The sequence below is a fragment of the Equus caballus genome, chromosome 19 (genome assembly GCF_041296265.1).
Source record: "Equus caballus isolate H_3958 breed thoroughbred chromosome 19, TB-T2T, whole genome shotgun sequence".
Taxonomy (NCBI): domain Eukaryota; kingdom Metazoa; phylum Chordata; class Mammalia; order Perissodactyla; family Equidae; genus Equus; species Equus caballus.
In genome coordinates, this window is record NC_091702.1 from 32283088 (window position 1) to 32300028 (window position 16941).

At 38.6% G+C, this 16941-nt stretch overlaps 1 protein-coding gene across 21 annotated transcripts in view; it reads left to right on the forward strand.

The window, feature by feature from the left end:
• Positions 1 to 16941, forward strand: part of YEATS2 (YEATS domain containing 2) — a 100540-nt gene that overhangs the window by 39345 nt on the left and 44254 nt on the right. For 15 of the 21 annotated variants that reach the window (XR_011429093.1, XR_011429091.1, XR_011429094.1 and 12 more), the window contains exons 8-11: positions 5834 to 5945; positions 9836 to 9880; positions 14492 to 14672; positions 15952 to 16191. Coding sequence is in view for 16 of the 21 variants with exons in the window: in XM_023623394.2 (XP_023479162.2) it covers positions 5834 to 5945; positions 9836 to 9880; positions 14492 to 14672; positions 15952 to 16191 (578 nt within the window). In the remaining 5 variants the exon portion in view is untranslated. Of the gene's footprint in view, positions 1 to 5833; positions 5946 to 9835; positions 9881 to 14491; positions 14673 to 15948; positions 16192 to 16941 lie in introns of all 21 variants that reach the window. The other 6 variants (XM_023623390.2, XM_023623396.2, XM_023623395.2 and 3 more) reach the window with 1 other exon arrangement.

The following is a 16941-nucleotide window of genomic DNA, read 5'->3' on the forward strand; positions in this document are numbered from 1 at the left end:
TTATTTTCGTTTCTTATTCCAACTCGTGTTATGAGTTTGTAGTTAGAGTGATAAGATCGTCTTTGCTTTGGTAGTTTCCTTACCTTTTTCCTAATGCTATAATTCAATATTTGCTGTCCTGTTCTGGTTATACCTGTCTCCCTACTCTGCGGTTTGTGACCTCGTTTTACCTTTTTTCTTTTTTCAGGTGTGAGAGCCTTGAGGATTTCTTGTAGTGGAGGACTTTTGGTTACAAATTCCCTTAACTTTGTTTGGAAAAGAGTTAATTTCTCCCTCATATCTGAAGGATATTCTTGCTGGATAGAGTATTCTTGGCTGAAGATTTTTATCTTTTAAAGTTTTGAATATGTCACTCCATTCTCTCCTAGCTTGTAAGGTTTCTGTAGAGAAATCCACTGAAAGTCTGATAGAAGCTCCTTTGTAGGTTTTCTTCTGTCTTGCTGCCCTGAGTATTCTTTCTTTGTCTTTCATTTTTGCCATTTTTACTACTATATGCCTTGCAGTACGTCTTTTTACATTGACAAATCTAGGAGATCTGAAAGCTTCCTCCACACACATTTCTCCCTCAATCCCTGGGTTTGGGAAGTTCTCTTCTATAATTTCATTAAGCACACTTGCTGCTCCATTTTCCTTTTCTACGTTCTCGGTAATTCCTATGATTCTTAAATTCTTTCTCCTCATTGAATCCACTATTTCTCTGATATTTTCCTCATTCTTTTTTCTCCTTAGTTCTCTTTCTTCCTCTGTCTGGAGCCATTCAGCCTGTCTATCTTCGATTATAGTAATTTTCTCCTCTATGTTGTCTACACGGGCATTCAGGGAATACGTATTCTGTTTTATCTGATCCATCGTATTTTTCATCTCCAGTATTTGTTTGATTCTTCTTTATAGTTTCAATCTCTTTTGTGAAGTAACTCCAGAATTCGTTGGCTTGTTTCTCTATCTTTCCCTCTACCTCATTGAGTTTTTTGATGATAGCTACTCTGAACTCATTTTCACTTGGTTTACCTATTTCCAAGTCCTCAGGACTTAATTCTGTGTTTTTATTGTTTTCCTTCTGGTCTGGAGCTTTTATAAATTGCTGGACGGTAGAGGAGCGGTTTTTGCACATGATGGTAGAATTCAGTTGCAGTTACAGCCTGTCGCCCCTAGATAGGGGTTGAGAGCCATGTGTTCTGAGCTCTCCGCCTTCAGGCAAGATGGTGGCACCCAGCGCAGGTTGGGGAGGAGGGGCTCTTTCTCTTGCGCACCAATCTGGATTCCAATGCAATCAGCTCTCGTTCTCTGGTCTCCTGGGGCCTTGGTTTGATGGGGTCCCCACGCACGGAAGCTTTCTGCCATCAGTGGGTTTCCACTGTACCAGCGGCGGGAGTCCTGGACGATGCCCGGTGGCATGGCCCCTCCCCTGCTCCTTCCCTCACCCGCGGCAGTGATCCCAGTCTCTAGGGGAGAGAGTGAAGTTCTCTCTTACCCCGTTCCAGCTCCTCCGAGGCCAGCTGCACCCTCTCTGTCCTCCATGGTCTTGTTTCTGTAGTTCTCTGACAGTCTGGCGTTAAGATTATTGGCTGAAATTCACTTTTTCCTATCCTTTGTTGTGGTGTGGAGGGGAGACAGTCCTGGGTCAGTTCAACCCGCCATTTTGCTCCGCCCCTCTCTCCAGTGTCCTCACTTTAATAATGAGGTTATGGTAGTATAATACCATAGAATCTAAGCTGACTAAGGAGAGGAGGAAATTATGTAAGATCAGCGATGCAAATTGAAAGTTAGTAGACTCAGAGCTTCTTGATATTTAGGACCTTTTCTTTCCTGTCTTTATATCCTCAGGGTCTAGCGTAGTGCCCAGCACATAGTAAATACTCATTTCATGTTTGTCGTGGATTGAATTGTTGAATCCATGAGTGGGCCATTCCTTTGGAGGTGGCTGTATTTGTTTGGAAGTTTTTTGTTTTTGTTTTTGTTTTGCAGGGGAAGATTCACCCCGAGTTAACATCTGTTGCCAGTTTTCCTCCTTTTTTCTTACTTTTTCCTACCTCAGAGCCCCAGTACATAGTTGTGTATAGTTGTAGCTACTTCTGTGTGAGCTGCCGCTACAGCATGGCTATTGAAGACAAGTGCTGTGGTTCCACGCCCAGGAACTGAACCTGGGCCGCCAAAGAGGAGCATGCCAAACTTTAACTGTTAGGCCATCAGGGCTGGCTCTTGTTTGGAAGTTTTTAATTATATTGAGCAGAGACCTAATTTCCTTTAACTTCTAAATAGTAAACTTTAGTATGCCTTTTGACACCACACAGATCATTATAATCTCTTTTCCATGTAGCTGTTGTTCAGATATTTTGAAAGCAACTGTTGGGTCTCTTCCAGTCTCCTCCAGGCCAACCACCCACATTTTTTTCAGTGGTCATTCATGTGACTTTGCTTTGTGTTTCTTTCCATCCAGGTTATATTCCCTAACACACTCCAGTTTATTTATATTCTTCTTAAAATAGTCTTTTTAGTACTGAACTTTAAATTCCAGGTCTGGCGTGTGTAACCAATATAAAGTAGAACAGAACATTAATGTGTGTTCTAGATTTAAGAAGGGTTTATGTTTTCTACGAGGCTCTTCAGGTATTTCTGGCGTCAGGTGTCTAAAGCAGTGTGATGAGTAGGGGAGATCTTTTGCAGCTGCCTTGAGACTTGGGCTTAATCTTAGCTCTGGATCAAAGCATGTGTGTGTTTCTTATGTGCTCTGAATTTCCTCATCACCACGTGTTACCTGGTAAAGAGCATGGGCAGATTCTGCTCCTATAGAAGCATCTTTTTTTATATTTGGTTCAGTTGCCATGACCATCCTTAGTTAACTTCCTAAAAGCCATGATTATAAATTTTGCTTTTAGGCACAAGACAGTCAGTAAATGTGTGCTAGGCTCAGAACTTGGCAGGGATTGCAGAGGTGAAGAACATATGGTTCCTGCCTTTGAGAAGTTTAGTGGCATATTCCTGCCCTTGGTGCATGAGAGACTAGAGTGGGCTAGGCCCCCACAAGAATGTCCTAGCGAGCCTCCTCAAAACATTTGTATCTGTTTCATTTAATTCACATGTAGAAACTCTCTAGAGTTGCACTGTCCAATAGAAATGTATTGTGACCCACATAAGTAGTTTTACATTTTCTAGTCACCATGTTAGAAAAGTAAAAACCAAAAAGTGGAAATAAATCGCTACACAGGGTAATGCAGTCTTAGGCTACTTTATGAGGAGTAGACTTACTATACCCTGCAGTCTGACAGTGTCTAGCCATACTGTCATGCGTATGGGGAGTGAGGAGATCTGACACCACAGGGACCTGGAGTAGCTAGTGGTTAAAGCATGGGTCCTGGAGCTTGTGGCCTCTGTTTTTATCCTGGCTCCACTGCTTATCTGCTCTGTGACCTTAGGCACGTTAGTTATTCAGCCTCACTGTCTCAGAGAGCATATTGCATAGTGTGGTTATAAAGATTAGATAAGTTAATAGATATAAAGGGCTTAGAACCTAAGTGGTTGGATCATAGTAAACAGTATAAGTGTTTGCTTCTGCTGCTGTTACAAGAAACAGAATGTATTCATCCTAAAAAGAAAAAACTTAGGAGAATGTTGTAGTTCTCTTGAAGTTCTTTCATGGGGAGGAAGAATTTATTTATGATTCCAGAAGGCATATTAGAACTAACATGCTGGAGGAAGATGAAATGTTTTTATAACAAAGCTATTCAGGAATGTAATGGAGAGTCTCATTAAGTAATGAGTTCTGGGTCCCTAGAAGTGATCCCGAAAGACTGGTTGGCCACTTGAATTAATTAGTTGTGCAAGGAGTTGCACTCCATTCTTTATTTCTGGTAAAGCCATTTTTTTTATCCCTATATTCTGTGGTTTTCCTTCCTGGTCATCAATGTATTTCACCTTCTATGAGGAATCTACAGTCATGTGTAACGACATTTCAGTCAATGACGGACCACATATGGTGGTCCCATAAGATTAGGACCATATAGCCTAGGTATGTAGTAGGCTACGTCATCTAGGTTTGTGTAAGTACACAAACACACAACGACAAAATCACCTAACAACGCATTTCTCAGAACTATCCTTATCATTAAGTGACTCTTGTCTGTAGACATACAGAAGTCTGTTCAGGAGAGGCAGTCCTTTTTTGTGTGAAAAATGTGTATCTCTGAAATATAACATTTCTGTGGGTGATGTCTTGTGTGTTGGTAGGTCTTAGGTTCCTTTTTTGTTTTAAAAAATGTGGTTATGGAGGAATTTCCTGTTAAAAGCATTGTTCCTTTTTCCTGGCCTTTATGCCATTTGTCTGTCTGCCCTGGCAGAGCTCCTTCCTGTCCATTCACTAAAGTTTAGCCTGTGTATGTGAATTGAGGAACGCAGCTAATTTACTGTATCCATAGTGAGAGAAATTCAGCATAGAAACAGTATTATGGACATGTATTGCACAGTAAGTTTAGACTGTCTGCTTGGCTTTACTGGAATTTAAGTGGCCAAATGTCATCAGTAGAATTTGCTTTAATTACTCTTAGGTCTACCTTGCCTCTTGGCCCCGCTGTACCTCAGGCTTTGGATCCCTTTCCAAAACTATCTCAAGTCTACCTTCTCGTTTGACCCCAAGCTCATCTTTTAATTTATGTCTGAATCTGTACCAACATTGTGGCTGCTTCTAGTACTTACTCAGCATGTATTCAGCTGGTCTCTTCCACCAAGACACTCTGGTTTTCTTTGCTTTATTCTCTCTCTGCTTTATAACTTGTGTTGCTTTCTCTACTTTCCAGGCCACTCTCGATCTCAGGGGTCTTTCCTGTCTTGGGCTCTCCCGGTAGCCCCAGGCCCTGTGCTTAACGGTTCAGACCTGTCATTAGGCTCCTCTGAGGTCGAGTCCTTGGACTCTGCCATGACTGATTCATGTCTCCTGAGTTTTCCGAAAGCACAGCACACTGAAAGTTCCTTTCTCCTTGCAATCTTGGCATCCTCTCTCATTACAGTAATTCCAAGCCAGTGATTCATAATGAGCATTTTCATTTTAAAGGCATTCTCTTTTCCCCGTTAACTTAAACCGTATTGTTTTTGAGTACTTAAAGATCTCAGTTAAATTAAAAAAATTGTTATTATGGAAAATTCCAAACATTCACAAAAATAAAGAGTGTACTGAACCCTCATGTACCCATCACCAGTTATTAACAGTTTGCTAGTCTTTTTTCATCACTTTTCCTTTTTTTCCCTTCACAAATGACATTTTGCCTGAAGATTCTCTAGTCCAGTTAGCATTCACACATATTCCCCTTTGTCCACTAAAATCATAGTCACTGTTTGGGGAAGATCATTTTATGAACATAAGATCTTTTAAGTCCTCTTAGCAGACAGTTCCAAATAAATTGTCACTTTCAAATTGAGCATTTTCATGATTTACCTTGTTTTGGCCAGAGTGGAGGAATAAATGTGAGTGTCTTGGGTAGGGAACGTGCACCTCAGAGTCTGTCTGTCAAGTACCAGTCAAGGACTTTGGCTCTGATATTGTGACATCCATCAGATCACCTTAGTTCCCTGTCTGTGAAAGCAATGACATTGAATTATATAGTATAAGTGCCTTAGCTCTAAGTAGTCAGTAACTGAAAGTTTAATATAGGTTTGAGTTGTATTTTCTTTTATAATTCAGCATTTTAGCAAAATTCACCATATTAATTTAACGTCAAACAAAGAAACCTAAATAACTATCAGAAGGATGTGAATTTTTAACTTAGCTATTATGAGAAAGCTTTTCCTCTGTAGAATGAGAGCGTGAACATGGATTGATGTGTTAATATCTGCTTTTCTCTAGAGAGCCTCCTTTTCATCTGACCAGAAGAGGCTGGGGTGAGTTTCCTGTCAGAGTTCAAGTTCACTTCAAGGACAGCCAGAACAAGCGGATAGATATCATACATAATCTGAAGGTATTGTCACAAATGTTACTTCCCAGGAATGAAGTCTCTTTGCACCTGGTGCTCACAGTGGAAGTGTTAGGCCTTCTGAGACAAGTGGCCAAGGAGCCTTATATTTACTGCTGTGACCCTCCTTTGTCCTCTGAACATCGGGGGAGGGGCTGTTGTACAGCAGAATCTACATTCTTTAAAAAGATGAACTGGTCAGATAATCAGAAAACTTGAATCTTTGATCAGCGCTCACTGTTAATTGTGTTGCCTGGGGCTAAGTTACTGAAATCTTTTTCTTTTTTAATCTATTTGCTTTTCTATAAAATGAGGCCAATAATAAGGCTTGTCTGTTTATCTCATAAGGATAAAGAATATGCTGATCTCCTAAGAGTAAAGATAGGAGAACATGTTTTATAAAATATAAAGTACAAGGTTATAATACTTTTGTATTAGAGAAATCCTTCACTGGTATATCCTCCTGGTTTGTTATGCAGCCGTTGTAAATTGTATTTGACAAAGTGTTTTCTATATGTGGGGAAAAATTTCCATTATAGTAAGTCAGCAAAGTGTATAAAACTGTATGTATAGTATGAGGTCAACCATGATTTTATTTATTTATTTTTATTTATTTATTTATTTTTAAAGATTTTATTTTTCCTTTTTCTCTCCAAAGCTCCCCGGTACATAGTTGTGTATTTTTAGTTGTGGGTCCTTCTAGTTGTGGCATGTGGGATGCCGCCTCAACATGGCTTGAGGAGTGGTACCATGTCCATGCCCAGGATCTGAACCAGCGAAACCCTGGGCCGCTGAAGCAGAGTGCGCGAACGTAACCACTTGGCCACGGGGCCAGCCCCCAACCATGATTTTAAATAGGTGGAAAAAACACAAAAGAAATATACCAAAATGTTGGAGTAATTAAAGTAATGATATTGCGGGCAATTTCCCCTGCCTTTTTTTCGCCTGGGTTTTAAAAAAAAAATGTTTTTCCAATTTTATTTAATAAACATATTTAACTTTTGTAGTTGGAAGACAGACCATTTTTTTTTATGTTCCCTTGGGCCATTTCCATAGTAGTTTCGTGTACATTTTCTCTATGTAAGATATAATCCTAATATTGAGCTTCTCCCAAAGCACCGTTACTTTGTAGTTTACCATACTGTTTCCATTAATGGCTCCCAAAAGTGAACTACATGAATTGACTATATCTGCAGAATTCCTTTTTTATACCCTTTGTTCTACAAGTGGACCCTTTACAACCTTAAGGCATGTTGAAATTTGCCCTCCATTGGTGATAGAGAGCACTGCTTAACTTCATGTTTAAGTTATTTTCTAGAGATTCCTGTAGGACTGATTGCCTTATGACTTCAGAGAACAACTGGAGCCAAATAAAGAACATACTGAGGGGCAGGATATGGTCCTACTTACTTAGAGAAAGATCTAAAATAGTTTTGCTTTCCTTTTATTTTAAGCACTGCACATACCATCTTATATTATACTGGGCCCAGCCCTCATCCCCAGAATAAAAGGAATTGTTTACATAGCTTTCATACATGTTTTCTTGTCCATATCACTTAGAGTTTCTGGTGGAAGATTGAGACAGTTTTTTAAAATGACAGTATTTATTTCTTATCAAGCTTTCTGAAAACCTTAATTTTACTATTTATTATGTATTGGTTGGCCTTGAGACCTTAACTGTGACCGTATGATCTTTATTTGTACTGGAGTGTCATTTTCCCTGTTCTTCTGTGTTAACTCTCAGAGCCATCTTTGATTCTTCCCTCTTTGTTCTAAATATTTGTTCAGTTGCAGACCATTCTTTCTTCATAATCTTTCTTATATTCTACCCTTTGCCCTTCCCTTCTCCTGCTAGGCTATTGCTCCACTCTCTCCTGATGCTTCTTTAATCCTAGTTGATCAGTCCGTTCTGCACACCACCGTCAGAGTAGCCTTCCTAACAGAGGAGAACCATTAAGCTATTCCTCTCTGAGAACCCTTGATTGAATTCCTGTTATTCAAGTTTGAACTCCCCTGCCTGCTACTCAGGGCTCTTCACATTTTGACTCAACATACTTCTCCTTGATCTAAATTCTCTCACACTGATCCCCTGTGTGAACATCCTCCTCCAGCCAGGTCAGTCTGTTCATGTCCCAGAAATGCCTGGAGCCGCCTTCTCTCATGTCTTCTTTCAGGCTCTTCCCCTCCTCAAATGCCTGTTTGGATTCTTTCCATTCTTCAAGTTCCTATGTAACTTTTCCTGGCTATTGAAGCCCAAAGTGATCTCTCTGTATTCTGAAATTCTATGGTAAATAACAATCTGTATTTGATACTGTAATAATTACATTAAATACTAAATACTCTGAGTGTTAGACTTATGTGAAATTTAAAGTTCCCAGAATGTATGAAGTTCCCACATCCCGGATCCCTGACAGGTCATCATCTACAGCCATCACCCTGGAGTACAGTAATCCCCAAAACAATCCATTTATCCATTTAGTAAATAAACTTTTGGAAGGTTCTTTCATAAATTTACCTAAAACTGCCTTTTTTCTTTTTTAACCTTGAAACTCATTTGTCCTAGTTTGATTTCTGGAATAGCACAGAACAGGACTTTGTTTTGTTTTTTAAGAACCCTAAAACTGTTTAATGATAGCCTTCGTGTCTCTCCTTAAGTCATTTCTTTTCCAGGCATAGTCTGTTCTTGTATGCTGTGCTTTGTAGTCCCTCTTGCCATTTTGATAACAGTTCTTTTTATCAATCTTTCTCTTAAAATGTGCTCTGAAGAGTGAAACATAGGCCAGTGCAGATTAGAGAGAGACTCTGTGCTCTGGAGAATATGAAATGAACGTAACGTGAAATTGCCCGTATCTTTCAGCAGTCATAGTGTTGGCTAAGGTTTAAGTTTTAAAACTCCAGATTTCTCCCATGGAACTACTATGAATCCACTCTGTGTTGCTTTTCTATTATGAACACTAGATCTCGTGTCTGAGTGTCCTCTCTCTGTGTTGGCTGCTAAGGAGCTCAGCCAGACTTCAAATGTACCTCTTACAAGCCTTTAGTATTTTCTGTTTACCAACCTACCCCTAGCTTCATGTTTTCCCCCATCTTTCCTCTCTACCCAACTTAACCATTTTCCCCCTGTTGATCTTACTATATACTATTTATATTGATGAGCTGCCACAGATCCTTTTTTTAAAGTGTGAGAATATAAATGAAAATACAGGAATAAGAACTTTGCCTCTTTTTATGTAATTGTAATCTTTTTTGTTTATATTATCAACATTCCCTCAGTTTATACTCTTGTCTTTTCTAAAGTCAGTCACGATGCTGATATATTGAAAGTGATTAGTGTTGCCTAATATTATCTAAATTTTCATTTATTTTTTCAAAAGTGCTTAGTAATACACACTAACTATAAAATTGTGTCATCACATTGCATATGTATTTTTATAGTCTGTATTTTAAAATATTTTTACATAGTCTTTGTAAATATCATCTACATGACTGCATAATACTTCACAATTGATGGTTCATGGTTTACTTAAGCATTCCTCTCTTGCTGGACGTTTATATTCTGATTCAGTTTGTGATTATAGGTAATGGTGCAGTAAACATCTTTTTATGTAAAACTTCCTCCATTTTTAGATTGTCCTTAGAATAGCTTTTTAGAAGTGTGTAGTTTATGTTAAAAGTATAATAACCAGCTGTATTTCTGAGGTTATTATTAATTTTACTCAATTTTTCCCCCAGAAAATTGAGGGGTTTTATTGAAATGATGAATTGATAGTTTACATTATGGAAAAGTAGATCCTATGGCATGAAGACTTGTGAAAGAGATTTTAGATAAGATTGTATCCTGAGATTTATAAGTAAGTGTTGTGAAATTTAACACTCTTCCTTTTGTCTCTCAATAGCTGGATAGAACTTATACTGGCTTGCAGACTCTTGGAGCAGAGACGGTAGGTTTCTTCCCTACAGTATTATTTGGGAACACGTAGAATGAAAATTGATGTTGTTTGTTGTTGAGGAAGATTGGCCCTAAGCTAACATCTATCATCAGTCTTCCTCTTTTTGCTTAAGGAAGATTGTCGCTGAGCTGACACCTGTGCCAGTCTTCCTCTATTTTTTGTGGGATGCTACCACAGCGTGGCTTGACCAGCAATGGGTAGGTCCACACCTGGGATTTGAACCAGTGAACCCCGGGCTGCCAAAGTGGAACATGAGAACTTAACTGCTGCACCACTGGGCCGGCCCCTCTTCATTTTTAATTAGAAAAAAAATGAGTGCTGAATTTTTTAAAAAGTTTATCTCCCCCTTTTTTTGTTTCCTTTTTGAAAAATTGTGATAAAATACACCTAAAATTTATCATTTTAACTATTTTTAAGTATATGGTTAAGTGGTATTAAATATATTCACATTTTTGTGCAGCCATTGCTACCATTCATCCAGAACTCTTTTCGTCTTGGAAAACTGAAACTGTACCCATTTACAATTACTCTCCATTCCCTTCCGCTCCCAGTCCCTGGCAACTACCCTTCTACTTTCTGTGTCTATGAGTTTGACTACTCTAGGAGACCTATAAGTGGAATCATACAGTGGTTTTTTTGTGTGTGTGTGACTGGCTCATTTCACTTAGCATAATATTCTGAAGGTTCATTCATATTATAGCATGTATCAGAATTTCCTTCCTAAAAAAGGCTGAAAGATACAGACATACCTCATTTTGTTGCACTTTGCAGCCGTTCCATTTTTTGTATATTGAAGGTTTGTAGTAGCCCTGCATTGAGCTAATTTGTCAGTGCCATTTTTCTAACAGTGTTTGCTCACTTCATGTCTCTGTGTCACATTTTGGTAATTCTCACAATATTTCAAACTTATTCATTATTATTGTATTTATTATGGTGATTTGTGATCAGTGATCATTGGTGTTACTATTGTAATTATTTTGGGGCTCCACAAAACACGCCCATGTACAATGACGCACTTTATCAATGTGTGTGTTCTGACTGCTCCTGACCAGCTGTTCCCCCACCTGTCTCCCTCTCCTCTGGCCTCCCTATTCCCTGAGACACAGCACTACTGAAATTAGGCCACTTAAGTCTACAGTGGCCTCCAGTGTTCAAGTGAAAGAACGAGTTTCACATCTCTCAGTGTAAATCAAAAGCTAGAAACGATTAAGCTTAGTGAAGAAGGCCTGTCAAAAGCTGAGATAGGCCAGAAGCTAGGCCTCTTGCACTAAACAGTTAGCCAAGTTGTGAATGCAAAGGAAAAGTTTTTGAAGGAAATAACAAGTGCTGCTCCACAGAACACAACCTTATTGCTGATATGGAGAAAATTTTAGTTGTCTGGATAGAAGCTCAGACCAGCACAACATTCCCTTAAGCCAAAGCCTAATCCAGAGCAAGGCCCCAACTCTCTTCAATTCTATGGAGGCTGAGAGGTGAGGAAGCTGCACAGGAAAAGTTTGAAGCCAGCAGAGGTTGGTTCCTGAGGTTTAAGGAAAGAAGCTGTCTCCATAACATAAAAGTGCAGGTGAAGCAGCAAGTGCTGATGTAGAAGCTGCAGGAAGTTATCCAGAAGATCTAACTAAGATAATTAATGAAGGTGGCTACACTAAACAACAGATTTTCAGTGTAGATGAAACAGCCTTCTATTGGAAGAAGATGCCATCTAGGACTTTCATAGCTAGAGAGGAGAAGTCAATGCCTGGCTTCAAAGCTTCAAAGGACAGCCTGGCTCTCTTGTTAGGGGCTGATGCAGCTGGTGACGTTAAGTCAAAGCCAATGCACATGTACCATTCTGAAACTCCTAGGGCCCTTAAGAATTATGCTAACTCTACTCTGTCTGTGCTCTATAAAAGGAACAACAAAGCCTGGATGACAGCACATCTGTTGACAACATGGTTCAGTGAATATTTTAAGCCCACTGTTGACACGTACTGCTCAAAAAAAAAATTCCCTTCGGAATGTTACTGCTCATTGACAATGCACCCAGTCACCCAAGGGCCCTGATGGAGATGTACAACGAGACTAATGTTGTTTTCATGCCTGCTAACACAACATCCATTCTGTAGCACATGGATCAAGGAGTAATTGACTTTCAAGTCTTATTTAAGAAATACGTTTCATAAGGCTATAGCTGCCATAGATAATGATTCCTCTGATGGATCTGGGCAAAGTCAATTGAAAACATTCTGGAGAGGATTCACCATTCTTGATGCCGTTAAGAACATTCGTAATTCATGGGAAGAAGCAAAGTATCAGGAGTTTGGAAGAAGTTGATTTCAACCCTCATGGATCGTTTTGAGGGGTTCATAGCTTCAAAGGAGAAAGTAATTGCAAATGTGGTAGAAACAGCAAAAGAACTAGATTTAGAAATGGAACCTGAAGATGTGACTGAATTCCTGCAGTCTCATGATAAAACTTTAATAGATGAGGAGTTGCTTCTTAAGGGGTTTGAGAGATTGACTGCAATTTTAAAAGAAGTTCTACTTCTTAAGAAATTGCCATACCACCCCAGCCTTCAGTAGCCACCACCCTGATCAGTCAGCAGCCATCACCATTGAGGCAGGACTCTCCACCAGCAAAAAGATTAATGACTTACTGAAGGCTCAAATCATTGTTAGCATATTTTAGCAATAAAATATTTTTAAATTAAGGTATGTACATTGTGTTTTTAGACATAATAGTATTGCACTGTTAATAAACGACAGCATAGTGTAACCATAACTTTTATACGCACTGGGAAACCAAAAAATTCATGTGACTCGCTTTATTGCGGTGGTCTGGAACGGAACCTGCAGTATCTCTAAGGTATGCTTGTATTCAGTTATATGTGTATCCTGCATTTTGTTTCTCCATTTATCCACCAGTGAGCACTTGAGTTGCTTACATCTTTTGGCTATTGTGAATAATAATGCTGCTAAGAATGTGGGTCTGTCTGTTCAAGTCCCTTCTTTCAGTTCTTGTGGGTATATAACCAGCAATGGAATTTCTGGATTATATGGTAATTCTATTTTTAATTTTTTAGGGAACTGCCACACTGTTTTCCATAACAGCTGCACCATTTTACATTCTCACAAACAGTGCACAAGGGTTACATTTTCTCCATATCTTTACCAGCACTTGTTATTTTCTATCTTTTTGATAGTAGCTATCCTAATGGTTATGAGGTGGTATTTCATTGTGGTTTTGGTTTGCATTTCTCTAATGATTGTTGATGTTGAGCATCTCTTCCTGTGTTTATTGGCCATTTGTATATCTTCTTTGGAGAAATGTCTGTTCAAATTTTTTTGCCCATTTTTGAACTGGGTTGAGTTTTAGTTGTTGAGTTTTAGGAGTTCTCTCTGTATTCTCTATGTTAGTCTCTTATCAGATATATGATTTGCAAATATTTTCTCCCATTTTGTGGGTTGCCTTTTTACTCTGTTGATTGTGTCCTTTGATGCACAGAAGTTTTAAATTTTGATAGAGTTCACTTTATCTGTTTTTCCTTTTGTTGCCTGTGCTTTTTGTGTCATATCCAAGAAATCATTGCCACATTCCTATGTCTGAAGGTTTGCCCCTATATTTTCTTGTGTTGCATTGTTTTAGGTCTTATGTTTAGGATTTTGATCCATTTGGAGTTGATTTTTGTATATAGGGTAAGGTAAAGGTCCACCTTCATTCTAATGTATGTGGATAGCCAGTTTTCCTGGCACCATTTGTTGAAAGACTGTCCTTTTCCCCTTGAGTGGTCTTGGCATCCTTGTCAAAAATAATTTGACCATATATGTGAGGGTGTATTCTATTCCAGTGGTATATATGTCTTCCTTTATGTTAGTACCAAATGTTTTGATTACTATAGGTTTGTAATAATAAGTTTTGAAATCAGGAAGTGTGAGAGCTCCAACTTTGTTTTGCCTCCCCTTACTGCTTCGCCTCCTTTTTTTTGGTATTCATGATGTATCAGCAGTAGCCATTATAATTAGAATTATCTAGTTAAATCTTACTCTGCTTAGGGAAATGTACTCTGTTATGTCAAAAGATATTTATTGAGCATGTACTGTGTTCTAGGCACTGGTCCAGGGATTGGGGACACACAGAAATGAACAAGATAGCTACTATCAAGCAGATATATTCTTGGTTGTGTTGAGAATAGGGAGAAGGTATACAGTAAACATAAAAGGAAATAAGATAATTTCACTTGAAAATAAGCTTTATAAAGAAGAGCGGGTGACAAGAGGGCTGCTTTCCCTAGGTTGGTTAGGGAAGGCCTTTCTGACAGGGTGATGTTGATTGAATGGTGAGAAAGAGGCATTCATGCAAAGATTTGGGGGAAAAGTTCTAAGGCGTAAAAACAGCACATGGAAAGGCTCCAATTTTATGGCTGATTTCACTGAATTATCTGTTAAGGCAAACTAGATATATTCTGGGATAAGTGCTTTAGTTCTTGGGATTGAAATTGCCTTTGAAGTATGATTAGAAATCATTTGTCACTTCTCTTTCGATTACCACATTCTAAGACAGGTATGGGGCTTTCTGTGACACTGATGATGGGTTCTTGAGCCCAGTTGTTGCTCCATTGTGTAGGTAGTGGATGTTGAGCTCCACCGGCATTCCCTTGGAGAAGACTCCATTTATCCTCCATCCTCCGAGTCGGACATCTCTGATGCCCCACCGTCTTTGCCTTTGACCATTCCAGCCCCAGTGAAAGCTTCCTCGCCGTTGAAGCAGTCACATGAGCCAATACCTGATACCTCTGTGGAGAAAGGTAATATATTTTTCCTTATATGGAAATGCCTTTTTCTTGTATGGAAGAGTCATTCTGGGTCATTTCTTTCTCTCATTTGCATAATATAATATTGCACTTCTGCCTTCAGAGACTTAAGAGTGTGTGGAAAGTCACTTTTCCGTAAGTGGACATGATGCTTATACTATACAGCCCTACTATGAAAAGAGCTAAATCTTTCCTCTTCTCAGAAAATTTTCTTTCATAAAGTTCTACTGACATTTTTTGGAACACAAAACTCAAAAAACATTAAATTTTTATTCTTTGATTATAATGGTTTCTTCTAATATGTTACAGGTAGACTTTCTGATTCAGTCCCTAATTGTGTGCACATGAAACTTAAGTATCTAATCTTACTTAAAATACAATATATGATTAATCATCAAATGTATTTTGACTATTGCATTTTTTCATTTAATAAGTGTATAAGTATTTAAATCTTCACTTATATGATGTATACATATATGATATAAAATTGATTCTAAATGGTGTTAGTTTAATTCTAAGCCTACATTTTTGTATTTTTTTATTTTTGTCTGTTTTCTTTTTTGGCAAGGAAGATTCTCCCTGAGCTACCATCCGTTGCCTATCTTCCTCTTTTTTTTTTTGGCTTGAGGAAGATTAGCCCTGAGCTAATATCTGTGCCAGTCTTCCTCTACTTTGTATGTGGGGTGCTACCACAGCATGGCTGATGGGTGGTGTAGGTCGGCGCCCAGGTTCTGAACCTGCAAGCCCAGGCTGCCGAAGCAGAGCACGTGGAACTTGAACCACTCAGCCACGGGGCCCCTCCCCTAGTCCTGCATTTTAATATGATGGCACTATTTTAGTTCTTTTATGAAATCTCAACTTTATTCCTCTTTAAGTTTCAGTTGCATCTTTATTGGCATTTAAGAAGACATCATTAGATTAAGTGAATGCTTTCTTTAGAGTTTTTCTCTTCTTTAAAGTTTTTCAATTCATACATAAAAAATGGGAGAACATAATAAACTTGTGTGCTTTTTATATTATATACACTGTATAATTAATATATTTTCTAATTTTTTGAAAAAAGCATTTTAATAAAATATGATTCTAGGCATGATATTTACGTTTCACCCAAAAATGTGTGAAGGGTAATAAATACTGTTGATTAATTTACTACTGGTAAATGGTTGTTGAAATAATAAGGGATTTTTATTTTTCATTCTTTTCCCACAGTGGTAAGATTTTATTATTTTGAAGTGATTGATGACTTATCATTTGCCTGTTTCATTTCAAGCAGGATTCCCAGCCAACACTGAAGCTGAGAGACACAGTACATTTTATTCTTTGCCATCTTCATTGGAACGAACACCCACCAAAATGACAACATCCCAGAAAGTTACCTTTTGTTCTCATGGCAATTCAGCTTTTCAGCCAATAGCATCAAGCTGCAAAATTGTGCCTCAAAGTCAGGTTCCTAATCCTGAGTCACCTGGAAAATCCTTCCAACCTATCACCATGAGCTGCAAGATTGTTTCAGGTATACAGATGACGTGTGTAAAAATTGTTGGAATGACAAGACAAAATACTATGGCTTTTCTTTTTTAGTTCTTCTAAGCAGGGGTTTTTGTTTAACAAGCAAGCTAATGATTAGCAAAGCAAAGCTGTCACAAAGCAAAAAGAAAAAGTCATTCATATGCAAACAGTTCTTTTACAAGAAAGAGTGGCCCTGAGCTAATGTCTGTTGCCAGTTTTCCTCTATTTGCTTGAGGAAGATGGTCCCTGAGCTAACATCTGTGCTGCTCTTCCTCTACTTTGTATATGGGACCCTGCCACAGCATGGCTTGATGAGTGGTGTGTAGGTCTGTGCCTGGGATCTGAACGTGCGAACACCAGGCTAGCCCCTGGAAACAATTTTTGAATGAGGAAAGAAATGAAATTCAAAGTAAATTTTCATCTCGTACAATTAGCACAGGTCAAATGTTTGCTAAGATATATGGTTGAAACTAAGGTGGGGATTAAGTTTGGGGATTATATGTGGAAACCAAAGTGACTAGCGATAGAAAAGAATTTAGGAGGCTTTTGGTTTGGAGTTCAGCTTCAGGAGTTGGAATTACTTTGGGATTGAAATATCTTTTATACTCTCTAACCATTCTAGAAAATTATTCATTCCTGTTATCACTAGATAGTTTTGAGTCTTCGTTTTCATTGAGGTCGAATCGTCCGTTGCCTTGTGACAGTTTCCCATTTATGTCGGGTAAACTTCTGGTGGGAATACAGTTCATGATTT